A 17,582-nucleotide genomic window follows, 5' to 3' on the forward strand; every position below is an offset into this window, starting at 1 on the left:
TCATTATTGAAATGTCCTGAGTGGGAGGGGCGGGTTTGGGTGCGGCCAGCAGTTTGACTCCCGGGTCGGAGGCCCACGTGGCCGGGGCGGGGACTCGGGCGCCCGGGGCGCCGACTGATTACGTAGCGGGCGGGGCCGGAAGTGCCGCTCCCTGGTGGGGGCTGTTCATGGCGGTTCCGGGGTCTCCAACATTTTTCCTGGTGGTGATCCTAAACCCGTCCGCAGCGGAGGCACCGGAGCTTGAGGTGAGCCTCCGGCGTGTGTAGCGTTGGGCTTAGAGCTTGCAGGCGTCTGCTTATTGACGGCATCGAGCGGAATCTGCGAGCAGGAGACAAAGGCCTTGGGCGGGGGTCCTTGGTTTTGAGCCCTACGGGGGAGATCTTTGGAGACAGGTGGGGGAACTGGAAGGGAAGGACGGCCTGACGGCAGCCTGCCACAGCTGAGCAGCCTTGCGAGAGGAGCAGGAAGGGGGCTCCTTCACCCTAGGCCGAGGGCGGGGCCCACGGACTGTTGAAAATAGATGAGGTGGGGGTAGCTAGAAGACTGTAATTCAGCATTCTGAGACCCACAGTCACTTGTGTTTGCATTCCTGAATCACTGAGAACCAAGTGGGACCGATACATTTCAAACTCCGGTTTTAGCCACTATTGATTATAGAAAGCTTTGAAGTATTGTAGAGGTGGCTCTCCAATTAACCCTAATTGCTGCTTTTCCACAGGTTCTTGCTGGTGTGAAATGACTGAGTACAAACTGGTGGTGGTTGGAGCAGGTGGTGTTGGGAAAAGCGCGCTGACAATCCAGCTAATCCAGAACCACTTTGTAGATGAATATGATCCCACCATAGAGGTGAGGCCCAGCGGTAGTCCGCTGCCCCTCTCTCTTTTCCTTCCGTTTACCCTCGCCCTTACCCTTTAGCTAAGGGAATAATGAGGAAAGAAAGTGGAAAGTTATTTTGGGTACTGCGTTCAGTAATACAATAAGTAAAGCTTTCCATGTTTGTGGAAAAGAGTTCATTTTTATGAGCTGCTGACGATTTTCTAAAAAGTTACAGTTTTAACAGTTCTGTAAACTTGCAAACTCATTTGCAAGTGTTGAACTCATGTAATTTCTTCATATATGACACCTCTATTTTAAAAGAAGCACAGGCCATTGGTAGAGCGACTGTCTGAATAACATAGCAGGATGAATAATATAGCAGGATGGAGATCAAGGATTCAGAGATCTGGTGGTTCTGCAATTTTAATTTCTTAGTTCGTTGAAGCAGCCAAGACTGTGGGATGCTCGGGATTTCAGCCCCTGTTTGCATTTTGTTTAGTTATGTGATAATGAGCAAATCACTTACTCTCTCCGCCTCATTTTCTTCATCTGTTAAATTACCAGAAGCTTGTCCTGCCTACCACACAGGGATGAAGTGAAGAGTCAAATGTGTTTAAATTTTTTGTGAATGGTAAAGCACTGGATAAATAGTACTTATTTAAAGATCCTATTGTTTTTGTGGGAGTTCATGTTAAAGATTAGCTTCAATGAGTGGCAAAATAATCCCTTTCAGTAAAGGGCCTTGTAATTTTATTCAATTTAGAAATGTGCAACTCTAGAGACTATTGTATTTTAATCCACACCCTGGTCTTTCTACCACTCAGTCACTGGGTGTTTAATGCAAGCTAACTCTAATATAGCCTTATTAAAAATTATCCATTAGTTCTTTGCAAAACTTTATTTTAGGCTTAACAGATTCAGTGTTAATAGTTAGAACCTTTTAATATTTTTCAGAGTTTTAGTTATTGCTGGGTAATTTACATACAGTAAAATACGTAAATGTTATATCTACAGCTCGGTGACTTTTTAAACATATATATACTTATATAATAACCACCACTCAGATTAAAAAATATACTATTTCCTGTGCCCCAGGGAGTTCTCAAATGCCCTTTTCAGTCAGTAAACTCTCTTACCCTGCCAGGAGATAACCACTTCTCTGACTTACATATCATAAAATAGTTTGACTAAAACCTATCTTCATAATTTTTATTTTGCTCATCTTAGAACAGACACTTAACTATGTTTCATGCTCTAAGAAATTTTGGTGATGTGAATTTTATTTAATTTGAAAGTACAGTCCTGCAATAAAGTGAGTTACAAAGGAACTAACTGATTAAATGGGCTGGGAAATTAGGTTGAATTCTGTTTTTGAAGCCAGATTTTTTACTAAATGTGGGGAGGTTATTTTATTTGACTTGCATTCCCAGGACTTAAGTATTAAAATACAAGTAAAATGTCTGCCTTCAAGCCCAATTGAAAGTATGTTTTTATATGATCTACTTAAGGAATGAATTATATCTATATCTTATTTGTAACCTTTAGGAAATTGATTGAGGATTATTTCCCAAAGGTACAATCTGTCATGATAAGAAAAAATAATTTGGTATTGTGACTTTGTTTGAAATAAAAAGTATTTGTGTTTAGTCAGAAACACAAGCGGCACTGTAACCAGGGCCAAGTTATAAATTGGTGGAGGTTGGAATTTTAAATGTACAATAAACAACTCAAATAAGAAACGTTCAGTGCACACCTTAGTGAAATGCACTGTGACTAGCCCTAGTCTAATTGCAGTAGAGCTGCCTTTTGAATGACCACATTTGTTCACCTTTTCTAGGAACTGAGTGTTCACATTTTCCTTTCTGCAGGCTTATAGGATCTGGAATGTGTAATAGTATATCAGGGAAGCTTGCTAGTGGGAGTGATTCCAAACTAGAGGTGTTATTAGATCACACCTGATTAAGTATTTTGTTTGTGATTACATATTAGCAGTTTGAGGGACAAACCAGAGAGAGAGAAATGGACTTGGGTAGGAGCTTGTTTAACCTTGGCAGTAGCATTGCATTTCCTGTGATTTTTAGTAAAAGTAGAATCTCCCTCTTCCCCTTCCCCCCAGGATTCTTACCGAAAACAGGTGGTTATTGATGGTGAAACCTGTCTATTGGATATACTGGATACAGCTGGACAAGAGGAGTACAGTGCCATGAGGGACCAATACATGAGGACAGGGGAAGGCTTCCTCTGTGTATTCGCCATCAATAATAGCAAGTCATTTGCCGATATTAACCTCTACAGGTACTAAGAGCGTTATTTTTTTTCTGAAAGGATGATCTTTAAGCTTTGTTCTGAAGCTTTGTTGTGGGGGACCGGGGTTGTGTGTGTGAGGATGCCACACTAGGAAAGATACAGCTTTTTTCATTACAAGAAGAGTTGGTTTTCATTTGACATTGAGAATCTGGGGTTGCTAAAAGTTAATGCTGGAATTTATTTTATGTAATATGCCATGGCTAGAATGTGTAATAGTATATCAGGGAAGCTTGCTAGTGGGAGTGATTCCAAACTAGAGGTGTTATTAGATCACAAAGGAATTTCAGAGAGGAAGATGCCTGAGAAATATTGTTCAGTAAGTAATAGAGATCATGATAGGAAGAAACAAGATGGCCAGTAGTAGCTAAAGAGGAAAGCTGGGCAAAGGTATGTAAACATTGTCTTTCTCTGTAAAACCATAAAGTTTCAAAGCTCAATTGGACCATAAAAATGAAAACAACATTCTGATTTTACAGAATCAGAAATAGGGTACAGAAGGTAGTTTATTAGGTTTTTGGAGTCTTGACTGTTAGTAGCAGAGCCAGGAACAAAAAACTCCAAGGCTCCTTTTCTTAGCTCCATATTATTATTTTTTAAAATATTTTTTTTTTTTGTATTTTGATTTTTTATTGATTTCAGAGACAGGGAGAGAGAGATAGAAACATCGATTAGAGAGACACATTGATTGGCTACGTCCTGCGCACCCCCCATTGGGATCGAGCCCACAACCCAGGCATGTGCCCTGACCTGGAATCAAACCGGGACCTCTTGGTTCATGGGGTGGACGCTCAACCACTGAGCCACACCAGCTGGGCACTCCATATTCTTTAAGCAGAATAATGTAATGGTTAAGAATATAGATGCCTGGGTTGAAACTTGGCTCCATCATCTATTAGCCATGAGACTTTGGGGCAAACTACTAAATCTCTGTGCCTCAGTTTCCTTATCTATAAAATGGAAGTTATAATATCTGCCAGGAGTTGTGAAAATGAAATAAATCGATAAAAATTAAGTCATTCAGAACAGTGTTGCACACATAGTAAAGCCTGTGCAACTGTTGTGCCTACAACCTTGAGTCCTGGCTTCTGCCCTGTCCGTATGAAGAAGTCTGCTCACAGGAGCAAACTAGTCCCAAACTGAATTCGGGGCTTTTTTCTCCTAACCCTGCTCTACTGTCTTCCACTTCCTCTCTGGAAATAATAGCGGTACTTAATAAAATGCTTAGCACTGCCCTGGCTGGTGTGGCTAAGTGGTTAGAGTGTCAGCCTGTGGACTGAAGGGTCCCCGGTTCGATTCCGGTCAAGGGCACATGCCCAGGTTGCAGGCTCGATCCCCAGTGTGGGGCATGCAGGAGGCAGCCGATTCATGATTCTCTCTCATCGTGGATGTTTCTATCTCTCACTCTCTCTCCCTTCCTCTCCGAAATCAATAAAAATATTTTTTTAAAAATGCCCAGCACTTAACAAGCATCTAATATTTGCTGAATTTCTAGAAGTTATTTTTCTTTTTAGGCTATCTTACATTATCCCTTAGCATAGGCTCCTGCCATTACCCCCACTGTCGTGCATTTCAGGTGCATGGCTTTGTATGTAATCCAAGCGTAGAGTCCAAAGCAGTGCTGTGCAGTGTGTGGTTATTTCAGTTAACTAAAATTAAATAAAATTGAAAAATCAGTTCCTTGGCCATAGTACCCACCGACTCAGTGTTAAATAGCTACATGGAACTAGTGGATATAGTTGGACGTGACAGATGTAGAACATTTCCATCATAGTAAGAAGTCCTACTGGACAGTGTTGGTCAAGAGAATCTAGAGCATTCATTTCCAAACGGCTCCGTGTCTTAAATGTCACTGAAGGAAGTGCTGTCAGTTGGGAGTTCCAGAACCTTTCATAAGAGCAGTTCTGGTGTTTTCTGTTTTATATCTTGACTCCCAGCTATAATTTTGTTTGAAGGAAATATTTGGACACCACCCATTTAGAGAAGTGGATAGACTGTCTTCCATTAAATACCATCACTCTCAAGGGAACCTTAAGTTATTTAGAGGCGGTGAACTTTACTTTGTGCACTTCGGATCTTAATCTAGAGTGCGATTCGGAGTTGCCAATTAAATCCAGAGCCAAGCTCTGGAGAATCAAGGAGCCTAATAAGGACATGTTGAAGTAGACGAACCATCCATTTCCACTAGAAGGTGAACTGGTACTTGGCTTTCCTGTGGCTGCTGAATCAAGCCTAAACCAGTCTCATCATGTAAGGTCTTTTATAGATAGTAGAGGGTCCGGGGAGAGAAACTCACTACTAGAAGCTATAGGCTAGATAAAAGTGAAACTTCACTACTAGAAGCTATAGGCTAGATAAAACTTGCTAGGTTTCTTTTGCTTTAGCTGTTCATTCCTTCCAAAAGGCTTATTCTTACATCATATTCCTTTTTTTTTAGGGAACAGATTAAGCGAGTGAAGGACTCAGATGATGTACCGATGGTGCTAGTAGGAAACAAGTGTGATTTACCAACAAGGACAGTTGACACAAAACAAGCCCATGAACTGGCCAAGAGTTACGGGATTCCATTCATTGAAACCTCAGCCAAGACCAGACAGGTAGAGTCAGCTCCCAGCACCTGGCACGGGTTTGTCGAAGGCAGAGAAGTTTGATTGATTCTTTCCTAGAGATGTGGTCCACATTCTTTGTTGTTACAGATTTTTAATAGTGTTCTATTTTCATCTTTGCTTTAAACCCAAAATGAACTTGTTAATATCCTAGTGTGACATTTATACTCCTGCATTAACATGCACAAATAGTACTAAAATGAAGACCTTTGATTAAAGATACTTATAAGCATTAGTCTTTTTTCCATCAACACTAGCCACTGTTTAGAGTTTAAGTTCTTCTGAATGGAATCTTTACATCAGGTAGTTCTGTATGTCCCACATTACCAGTTTTCCTTTGCTGGAATGTTATTTTTGCAAAATGTGCCATTTGTATATCAGCCTCTTAATGTGATTCAGTAGAAATGCTAAATTCAGTGTCCTCTTTCTACGCCACCCTATTTTATCAGCTAATGATTTAATAATTGGAATTCTAAATCCACATAAAGATGTGAGAGAGACCTTACACCTTGGATTGTGTCTTTTAGGCTGTCTTTTCATTTTCTTTTAAAGGGTGTTGAAGATGCCTTTTACACACTGGTAAGAGAAATACGTCAGTACCGAATGAAAAAACTCAACAGCAGTGATGATGGGACTCAAGGTTGCATGGGGCTGCCTTGTGTGGTGATGTAACAAGGTGAGCATGTGGTCTCTGGGCATAATGACGAATCAGGCAGTTGGGAGGAGTGTTGCTATTATTTTTTATGTTGTAATTTACCTGATAATTTCTCACAACTATAAAATGTTTTCCTTACGATGCCCTTCCTGAGAGTATTGAGGTTTAACCTATTTTTTAAACATTATTTTACAGACATGGTCACATTGTCAATAATGTTAGAAATTAGAAGACATTATTTATGAAATGTATGAATACCACATTCTTGGTACTGACCAGGAATCACTACATTAAAACTAGATGATAATGATATGGTGTGTCTTCTTTTCTTATAGATACTTTTAAAGTTCTAGCATCAGAAAAGAGCCACTGTCCAGGTAGGACACGTTTGGAAGTGAATGGGTTATCATTCCTACTAATTTCTTCACGTTGTGTTTCTTACACTCTCTGGTGACATTTACACGCATGTTCCGTCTCGTTTCAGCTGCACTGACGCCCTGGTCCTGACTTCCCTGGAGGAGAAACCAGTATTCCTGTTGCTGTCTCAGTCTCAGAGGAGCTCCTGCTACTTCCCAACTCTCTGTAGATCAGTACCATGTTCTCCATCTGAGAAATCTCAGAATAACTACCTCCTCACTTGGTTGTCTGGCCAGAGAAATGAACCTCTTGTTACTCCCCAATGTTTTTCCACTCTGGGTTCTCCCCAAACACTTCTGCCACCCCAGGTTTTACATCTGAAAAGCAACTCATGCTCTGAAACAGAGAACCAAACTATAGACATGAAATTCTGTAGAAAACAATGTCTTGAGCTCTAATGTAGCAACTGCTGGTGATTATCTTTTTTTCTTTTTACTGTTGAACTTGGAACTATATTGCTTTTGGGGGAAAATGTCAGAAATTACTGTTTTGCTGAGAATATAGTTAATGTTGGTGTTTGTTGGTGTTGGTAATTGTTTGTTTATAATGTTATCGGCTATACTCCATAAACTGGCATCTGCTCTGTATTCGTAAACACAAAGGTGAATACAGACTTTGGAGTCTCTCTTCCTCTTCTCGACTTTCATGCAATTAAATGTAACTTTCACAATGAAGTGCCTTTTTCCTAGAAGTGGTTTGTACACTTCAGTGGAGTGGATGTTTCAACAACCATTACATGTGCAAATGAATGTCTGAGTGATGTCTGTGAACTGTCTGCCTTTGAGGAAAAGATGTGCCAATACAGTAGCAGATGCCATTTTTTCCCTACACGAAGTTGGCTTTGACCTGTTTTTAGGTTCTCCCAAGAGAAAGATGAAACTGGAAACAATTATATTTCACTTATTTTTTTACCTGTGCTCCACTTTTTTTTTGTAGGTTACTAACTATGAAATGTATGTCATTTGTTTCTTCTAGCTTACTGGTAATCTGATGTTCAATGAACTTCCGTTTGTATTTAAATTTGGGTTCTATCAGAAAGCTCTACATTTATAGGTGTGCAAACTTGTAAACATTTGATGCTGTTTATTTAATATTGTGATCAATGATTTTCAAGCCTCAGACATAATATATTAACAGACACATTTTCAGTACATACCTTGGTATCTTAGTGATGTATATAATGGCCCTCAGTCACCTTTTCCCCCCACCCTCCATCCCTCACCCATAGCAACTGCAGTTTGATTCATTATCTCAGTTGAGTAAAGCATGGTGCTAAATGGACCAGGGTTACCGCTTCAAAACTTGAGCAAGCCTGTTAGCATCACAGAGGGAGCAACTCTTCCCCGTTTGCTCCTTGCACCCGTAACCCCGGCTGGTAGTTTGCCGAATGCATGCTGTTACCCTGCAAGGCACGGAAAGGTCAGTTCACACAAGTCCTTTATCATGACGGGAAAAGCTGGGTACCCTGAGGAGGGTCAGCTTAGCAGTCTTCATAAACAAAGTGTCTACTTTTTTAGCCACCTGGAAACTAAATGAAGCCAATATTTTTTGTCATTATGTTTTTTAGAATGAGGGTACCTCCGATCAAAATGTTTTAAAATTTCCTTTACTCATAATGTTTTTTGAAGAGTTTAAGACGAGGTGTTGATGAGTTAGTCTGCATACGAGCTAACAGAAGCTGAGAGTGCTCCGAGCAAGAAGCCGTTGAATTGGAATTGCTGTTAAGAAAGGAATGGAAACCATAATTAATTGTTAGTTTTGAGGATTTGGGAAACTTGGCTTTTCCATTTGCAAATAATATCCTGATAATTCTAATGAAAAATAGACTTAGGTAACTTTTGATAAAAGCCTAGTTCCAAAATGGTCACTTTTTGCTCTGGTCTTTCAATATGTAAATACTTACTGAGGTCCTCTGTCTTCTAATATGAATTTTCACCTATTAAGCAAACTTCACATTGCCTTGAAATGAAGTCAGAAGAGAGGAAAAACTCTATTCTGTGTCCAGAGCTTAATGAACTCAGCGAGCCGTGCTCCTCGGAGTTCGTTCTGAGTTTTCACAGTGCTGTTGACACCTGGTAGCAGGAACTTGCTGCTGCTTTTGGAGCGTTGCTCTGTCATTTTTCTCTTTCTAATACATGTTTATTGATTTTAGAGAGGAAGGGAGAGGGAGAGAGAGATACATCAATGATGAGAGAATCATCAATTGGCTGCCTCCTGCAAGCCCCTTACTTGGGACCGTGCCCACAACCCCAGGCATGTGCCCTGACTGGGAATTGAACTGACTTCCTGGTTCATAGGTCAAGGCTCAACCACTGTGCCACACTGGCCAGGCAGGCACTTTGTCCTTTTTCTTGAGGCTGGATTGAGGCTTGTCACCTCAGTTGCCCTCATTTGTCCTTGTCTCCCTCTTCCTCCTCTTGTGTATGTTACTGACAGTATGACTCTTTTTTCTAATGTCAGATTAGGGGGAAGGAGATCTGATTGGGGGCTCTTGTACCCATAGCCCTTGTATGTACCTTATCATTCTCTCAAGTATGTTGTAAGCACAGAAGTATCTAAATGGGGCCAAAAATCAGACTTGAAAATGTTCTTTTAATAGCTTCTTAAGAAGTTACATTTAGGTATGAATTTTGGCACAACAGAGTGACAAAGTTACAGTTCAGTGCTGAAAAGCTTCAGTTAGTGTGGTATAAAGTGCGGTGTTTAGAGTATGTTTGTAATTGCTGAAAACAATTCTAATTTACCTCAACATCTGAAAGTCTCTCTCCCCAAGTTAAGTGCCTGGCCAGCTGTTGTAAATTACACATTACTTTGTTTTTTAAAGCTTGCACGTTCAAGAGTGTGAAAATATGATGTTCTGTCTAAAGGCCACCACGCCTAACCTGTTAAGTGCTGTATTTGCTCCAACAGCTTACGATAGAATGTTAGTAGGTAATACAGTATCATACTTGTTACAGTTTTCACTTTAGGAGTGAAATGGGTAAAATTGTTCTCAATATGTATTTTCGTGGGCCCCTTGTTCAGTCTGTTCATCGTCCTTTAAACTGCTGTGAATTTTTTGTCTTGACTTGAAATCAAGAATAGAGAAACACTTTAAAGAGCTATTTCGTTTTTTCCCATTTCAGAATTGTTGAGCATAATCATATTTTGTTTTACATTTACAGTCATGAACTCTTAAGCTGGCAGCTACAACAAAGAACCAAAAACTGGTGCGCTCTGCTTCTTGTAATTCATCTCTGCTAACAGGTTACAAGAAACAGGATTATTAATTAGGGGAAATATTTTATTTGGGTTGTTTTCATAAACAAGGGACTGTAACTTTGTACATTGTTTTACATCTTTGCTGTTTCTTTAAGCAGTCCAGTGTGCCACAATTATTTGAAGGTGTTCCCTACGAGAATTGTTTGAAAAGTGTTCTTGTTATCCAAGTAGTTGTAGATATATTTCAAATATAACTGGTGATTTTTAAAAGCCTAAGTACTGACCTAAGAAGCAACTGTATGACTTCTACTCTGGAGGGAAGGGATCTCAATGGCTGTTGTGTGACTTTTATATTTCTGTGCCATCAAATATAGGTCAAATGATTGATTGTGCAATTCTGCTGTTTAAACGGCAACTATTGGCCTCCTTGGCCCTAAATGAAAGGGCTGATATTTTAAGTTGCCTATTTTATTGTAAATTAATCCATCTAATTTTTAAAATTTTGGTTGAATGTTTTTCTTTTCAAATGTTTAAAAAATAAAAACTGGAAGTTCTTTGCTCAGTTATCACTTTTTCCCCTCACTGAAGTGCCTTTATTGAAAGTTAATATTCATTTCAAACTTTGGAATGTGACGGTGTTGGAAGACCTGAGTTCCTCATTTTATCTCAATATAAAATGTCAAAGCCTGCTTTAAGTGATTACTTTGAGGCGATTCATAGCAAATGATTCATAGCTATAATGTCACATTCTCTCACATTAATATGAAGTGCTTAAAACCACCACTGGAAATCTTTTGTCCCATCTGCATTACTGCATAGTCTATCAATCTTGGTACTGTTGGAAGAGCATTGGTCTAGGACAGTGGTCGGCAAACTGCAGCTCTGTTGACTAATGAGTTTGCCAACCACTGGTCTAGGAGCCAGAAAACATGGGTTCCAACTATAATTTTCTATTCCAGCCTATAGTGTCCTCATTTACAAAAAGGGAAGTTGAATGAGGATATCTCCGATTTCCCAACCCTAATTAGTGAGACATGTTTATAAAAGAATGCTGTCAGACTTAAGCTTCTCCACCTAACCCTGGAACACTGATTATCAGGACCTTGGTTTATTCTACCAAAGGCTTCAATTTATTTATTTTTTCCTTAAAAGGGGAATAGGGAGGTGATAGTTACTATTTGGCTGAATTGAACTTAAGGAAACCAAATTTAAGTGACAAGTACTGTTCCTACAGGAGGCTACCATGAAGAGTATAAAATGCATGTGAAAAAGAAGCAATCATGGACTTGGTGTATGTAGAACAGATTTCCCCCTTAAATCAAGCACTTGATGCTACACAGCAGATATTTTCTGCCAATATTTGACCCCCAACATCTGAGAAAGAAAAGGTTGTTTTCTTCTGATAAGAGCTGCTATTGTGCTCCGCAAAATGAAGCTGTAGCCCTGGCTGGTTTGGCTCAGTGGCTAGAGCGTCAGCCTGGGGGCTGAAGGGTCCCAGGTTCAATTCTGGTCAAGGGCCTGTACCTCGGTCGCAGTCTGCTCCCTGGTTGCGGCTCGTGCAGGAGGCAACCGATTTTCTCTCACATCGATGTTTCTGTCTTTCCCTCTCTCTCCCACTCTCTCTAAAAGTCAATGGAAAAATACTTTTGGGTGAGGATTACCAAAAAATGAAGCTGCAGAGACATGAAAAAGTAGCTAAGAAGCTTGTTTATTTGGAATGTGAGGGGACCTCCTATGTGTCTGTGCTATTAATAATGGTTTCTGTTCTCATCACAAGCAATACTGAAGGTCCTTAAAAGGCCAACACAGTTGCATCGTTATTTGATATCCATAAATACATGGAAGAGGGCCAAAAGGCTGTGCTAGGGATCATTTTGCAGAGCTGCTGAAGGATCCAGTTCCATGACTTGAGAGCACAGAGAGAAGACCCAGAACCCAGATGGGGAGGGTATGCTTGTGGTGCTTTAAAAATAACCCTGGGCCATGAAACGTGGTCCTGTACCTCAATAAAAGCAGACGGGGACTCTAGGAACATGCAGTATGCAGATATCAGATCCCCTTTGCAGTGCCAACAGGAACACAAGTTTCAGGTTCATGAGCTGGAAGTAGACCTAGTGAACTGATCATTCTTATCTGGAGACTGTCCTCATGGCTTCACGCTTGCACCAAAATAGTTTACCTGTTAACCTACCGGAGGGGGCATAAAACCTGTATAAATACAGATTACCATGAATTTATAGGAGGCGTATAAAGAGAGCGAGCACCTGCTATCCTGGGGGTTCATATCAAATGTTTCTAAAGATAGAGGCAGCTACATGCCCAAGGGGAGGACGTGATTGGAACTGAGCAGTTGCCTATTAGGTCTTTCAGATGGGGGAGCCTGAAATATTATCCAGGTTAGGAAAAGCAATCTTCTAGAATGGCTGCTGTGGAAGCAATAAAATTGGCACCGATGACACATTCTGTAGGAGCTTGACATAAATGAATTACATCGATATTTAGGTCTGAAAGAGAACCTACATGTTATTTTAAAACATCTTAAAATTAATCAGTTCACATTTACAACTGAGACCCAACATCCCTGAAGTGAATGGTGGGTTTTTTTTAATGAGTGGAATGAAGTTGAAATACATTTTGAAAGTTAGGTAAAGAAATCTCAGTTTATGCTCGTTTTATAAATGTGAGGGGTTTGACAATATTAAAGTCCAAAATGAAACTAACATGGCACATGAACTGATATTACAAGGCCTGTGCCCCTGTCGCCCCACCGTTCTGGAGCTGCTCTGACATTCAGATCTTGCTGTGAGGCATAGCCGCATGCCCTAAAAAAACATATCTGTTTCACTGGCTCAGTGAATTTTCCTTATGACCTTTCTTCCCAATTCATTTAGCAGGTTTTACTGAGCACCTACTACACGCCTAGGCACGCGCTGCTCTGGGCATACAGCAGTGAACCAGATAGCCAGTGGTTTCTCGTTCACCCTTCCAATGAAGATATCTCTAAAACAAAATTTCTTAGTTGCAAGTTGGTGATTGTGTCAAGGGAAAAGAACACTGTTTACTCTGAGACATAACGTATTTAACCCTAGTGTTCCAACTGCTGCCCTCCTGACGCTGCCCAAGGGTCACCTCCTTCCCAGTTTTTCTGAGAATACTCCAGGCTCCCCACAATGCACCAGAACCTGCCCCATGCCTCACTGCCATTTCGGCCTCTGCTTTTCAAGTCAAGTCTCTGTGGAAACAGAAATTATCTATTGCTTTGCAATTTCAAAGTGCTCAAATACCTCACCTCATTTAATCCTCCACAACAGCCATATAAAACAGGAATGGTCTCCGTTTTACTGATGAGAAACTGAATCCACTATAAATAGATGTATTTATCTCACATTTGAACCCAGGTCTTCTGATTTCAGATCTCATGCTCTCTTTGCTTCCCTAGTTTTCAAACCATGCTGCTCAACGCCCCTGGAGTGTCATAAGGGAGATGTTTGAGGACGTCTGTGTGGGGGAGCTCTGCTCTTCCTCCCCAGCCCGCCCTCCCCCCCCACTTCAATGGGAGCAGTTCCACTTTCATCACTGAGGCTTCCATTCAAGATTTAGTTTGAAGATTTCATAAGCTGAGGTTGAAGTTCCCCTTGACTTCACCAATCTACTCCTACAACCGTCTATCAAGCTGGGAATCACTATACCGCCTCCTCACGTCATCCAGAACCCTCTGCTCTGGGCACAGTGATGGTTATGCACAACTCACCAAAGTGAGGCAGCACGTGCCACAGCGGGGGCCGCAGCACCTGGGCTGGGATCCCACCACCGCCACTTCCGAGCTGTGAGACCGCGGGCAAATCCATGTCTTCTTTTTAATATGTTTGGGGGCTTTTAATTGATTTTTTTAGAGAGAGAGGAAGAGAGAGGGATAGAAAGATAGAAACATCAGTGAGAGAGGAACATCAATGATCTGCCTCCTGCACGCCCCCCACTGGGATCAAGCCTGCAACCCCGCATGTGCCCTGACTGGGAAACTGTGACCTCTTGGTTCCTGGGTCGACACTCAACCACTGAGCCAGGCAGGCTGGGCACAAATTAATTTCTTGTTCCTGAATTTCTTCAACTGTAACATGAAGATAACAGTGTCTCAGCTTCTATAATAATAGTACCTCAAAAGACTACTATTGTGAAAATTAGACGAAATAATATGTGTGTGTTTTTAAAACTTGGAACAGTGCCCAGCACAGTTACTATTGCATGGACCCTATAGCATGCCTCCCTCTCTCTCTTCCCACACAACTTGAAGTTCAGATTGTTTTGTTCAGAGCAAATTGCTGAATTTCAGTTCCATTCAAGAGACAGGAAATAAAGTCAGTGTGTCTCATGGAAAAGGATGAGTCTTATAAATTTGACTTCTTTATTTTTAGGCATGCATGGGAAATTATTACTGACAGGAAAATGAATCTGAATCCAGAAAAAACACCATAAAATTCCACAGGTGTAGTTATACTCCAAACTCAAACTCATTCCTTGGTGATAAGATAACCCTTACACACCTCTAACAGTGACAGAAAAAAAGTCCCTAGCTGCTGCTGGCAAAAGGGTTGTATTCCCAAACCAGAAGTTGTCATGAACTTGGACTACCACCCACGGAAGCAATGTAACAAAGGATTAAGCTGATCCTGGAAGTTTATATGAAGGGCAACCAGGAGCCACAGAAAACCATGAGGGACAGGGCGCTGAGGGGGTGGAGAGAGCAGCTTGGAGAGGAGGGAGCCAGGTTGCACAGCGGGAGGGAGACCTCCGCCAGCCAGTAGCCAAGCAGAAGGGCTTTCTGAACAAAGGCAGGCAGCAGGGCCCCTGACCGTGTGCAGCTCCTTTCTGTGAAGTGTCCTCTTCCCAGGGAGCTTCAGGTTACAGGAATCTCTAACTGGATGAAATACAAGAAATCTCCCCTTTAAAAGCCATGTTTGTCACTTGAAAACTATGTGATCTTATTAACTAATGTCTCCCCAATAAATTCAATAACATTTTTTAAAAACACATTTGTAATTTTGTTCCTCGGAACTCTGAATGTTTCCCATTGGCATAATGTTCTAAATAATGGGTAGGCCTCCAAGTTAGCTCCAACCAATGTCGTCTGTCATACAGCTGAAATAGTCACATTAACAATGTTTTAAAGACACAGAAAATAATACTTTTCTTTTGCTAAACACTAAAGCAAAAAAAACAGAATTAAGAGATAGTAGTTTGTATTATATACTGATGCTTGAAGAAAAGCAAGCTTAATTAAAGGATGAGTAGACAGAGACTTGTCCCGTTGAAGGAAATTTCAGGGTGTTTTCCCTTAAGGGCTGCAGATGCTGGTAGGACTAGAATTTATTTCGTTATGCTCTAAATTCAGATTTGATTTTTTTTTCTTATGATAGGCATACTTATTCGGGGTAGAAGATCAAATAAACCAAAAGAAAAAGAAAAAAATCGCCATCATCCCATACCCAGACAGAACACTGGTATAAATTGCCTAGGCTGTTTTCATTGCCTATCATGATGTATAAATTAAATGCCTTTTTTTTTTTTTTTACAAAAACAAGATTATATTGTGTATACAGCTTTGCAATATAAAATTTTTAACCCTTTCCATATTAATAAAATTCTGCCTACATCCTACTATGGTTGCATTCTACTTTAATCAATCTTCTATTATAGACATGTCAGTTCTCCCTATCTTTTGGCTGTTATAATGGTTGGGCTACAAGTTTTTAATCTATATATACTAGAGGCCTGATGCACAAAATGTGTGCTAGGGGCTCAGCCCTCGCAGCCAAAGCGGCTTGCCTCGTCCCTTTCAGCCCAGGCTTCATCCGGAAGGTCGTTCGGCTGTCCAGTCTAATTAGCATGTTACGCTTTTATTATTATAGAAGATTTTAATTTATTTCAAAGAGTAAGGGAAAGGGAAAGAGAGATAGAAACACCAGTGATGAGAGAGAATCATTGATCAGCTGCCTCCTGCATGTCCCCCCCACACCCCACTGGAGATCGAGCTTGCAATCTGGGCATGTTCCCTGGCCAGGAATCTAACGGTGACCTCCCGGTTCATAGGTCAATGCTCAACCACTGAGCCATGCTGGCCAGGCTACAATTAAAATTATTGAAATACATCTTTGAGTACCTGTATAATAATTTCCTTAAGATAAAGTCATGAAAATGAAGTTGTATCAACAGATATGCATATTTTAAAGGTTTTTGATAAATGTATTGCCCAATTTCCTTCCAGAAAAGGTAAAATTTTAAACTTCTACCAACCACATATGAGTGTCTATTTCCCCATATACTAAACTTTGAGTATTATCAAGAAACTGCCTTTTTTTTTTTTTTTTTAGAATCAAATACACTACAAATTTTATGGGAAAACAAACTGAATTACTTTTTAAAAACAAAATAATAGACTATATGCAGTCTTAGGAACTCTTCATAGGATAATAAATCATTTTTCTAACCTGTATCAGCTGGAATTCCCAAGAAAACAACAGTCTCCTAAGATATTTGCATTTTTATCTTTACAAATAAATGTTTTCATATTTACAGGTAAACACCCAGAAGAGGTATTGCAGGATCATATGGTAGTCCTAATCTTAATTTTCTGAGGAACCTGTATAATGTTGGAAAAACAAATTTTGAGTAGATAACTAGGGTACTTGCCACAGATGGAATGGGAAAATTTAAGGGTAACATATAAAGATAAGGCACAATGAGAGAGGAGCAGGTTTGAGAGGAAAATGTTTGGTTTGGATATATCAATTTGTAGATACCACTGGGCAATCCAGGTGGAAATGTCACAAAAAGGAATTGGAAAGGAATGATACATTTATTTTGGTTTAGTAACACTTCATAATGTGTTCCAATATTGCTGATTGAAATATGATGATCATAAAGCTAAGCAATAAAATATTCAGTGGTTGCCAACAAAAAGGCTTGCCCCATTTTTCAATAGAAAATAGTTAATAAAAAAAAAGATCAGTCAGCCTATGCCCATAATTCTCTTCCAAATCTGAAGTTCCCACCTGTTGCTATGGTCTTGAACATAAGATGTTAATAATTCATAATTTCTGCTGAGTCTTTCTTTACCTAACAGTAACTATCACCTATTTAGCCATAACTAAGACTCTGTGTTGTTGTGGGAAATGCATGATATTTTGCTCCAGAGACCATTGGCTTTGCCATTGATGAGCAGAATGACTTTGGGCAAGACACTTCACTTCTCAGAGCTCTGGTTTTCTTATTTGGGAAGCAGGACTAAGGTACTATTTCCCTTATAAGATCATACTTAGGATCAAAATAATGTTTGCAAATTTATCTCTATATATAAGCCTAATATGCAAAGTGTCCCTTCGGGAGTTTGACCCACTGGGAGTTCGATCACTTGTTATGATGTGTGCTGACCACCAGGGGGCTACACGGAATGAAGGGAGACCCTGGCTGGCAGCCGGCAGCCAGCAGCTGCTAGGGACCCTACTTGTGCATGAATTTCGTGCACTGGGACTCTAGTATTCTATTAAATGTTAAACAAAAGAGAGGTATATTCCTTTCATAACAAT

At 40.3% G+C, this 17,582-nt stretch overlaps 1 protein-coding gene across 1 annotated transcript; it reads left to right on the plus strand.

The window, feature by feature from the left end:
- The first annotated feature begins 131 nt into the window (after positions 1-131).
- On the plus strand, positions 132-10,565 carry NRAS (NRAS proto-oncogene, GTPase). Its single transcript, XM_080647442.1, has 7 exons — positions 132-245; positions 719-846; positions 2,933-3,111; positions 5,558-5,717; positions 6,279-6,402; positions 6,717-6,758; positions 6,866-10,565. The coding sequence occupies exons 2-5, from the start codon at positions 736-738 to the stop codon at positions 6,396-6,398; spliced, it is 570 nt and encodes a 189-aa protein (XP_080503568.1). The 5' UTR covers positions 132-245; positions 719-735; the 3' UTR covers positions 6,399-6,402; positions 6,717-6,758; positions 6,866-10,565.
- The last annotated feature ends 7,017 nt before the right edge of the window (positions 10,566-17,582 follow it).

This window comes from Plecotus auritus (assembly GCF_963455305.1).
Source record: "Plecotus auritus genome assembly, chromosome: 12".
Classification (NCBI taxonomy): Eukaryota; Metazoa; Chordata; class Mammalia; order Chiroptera; family Vespertilionidae; genus Plecotus; species Plecotus auritus.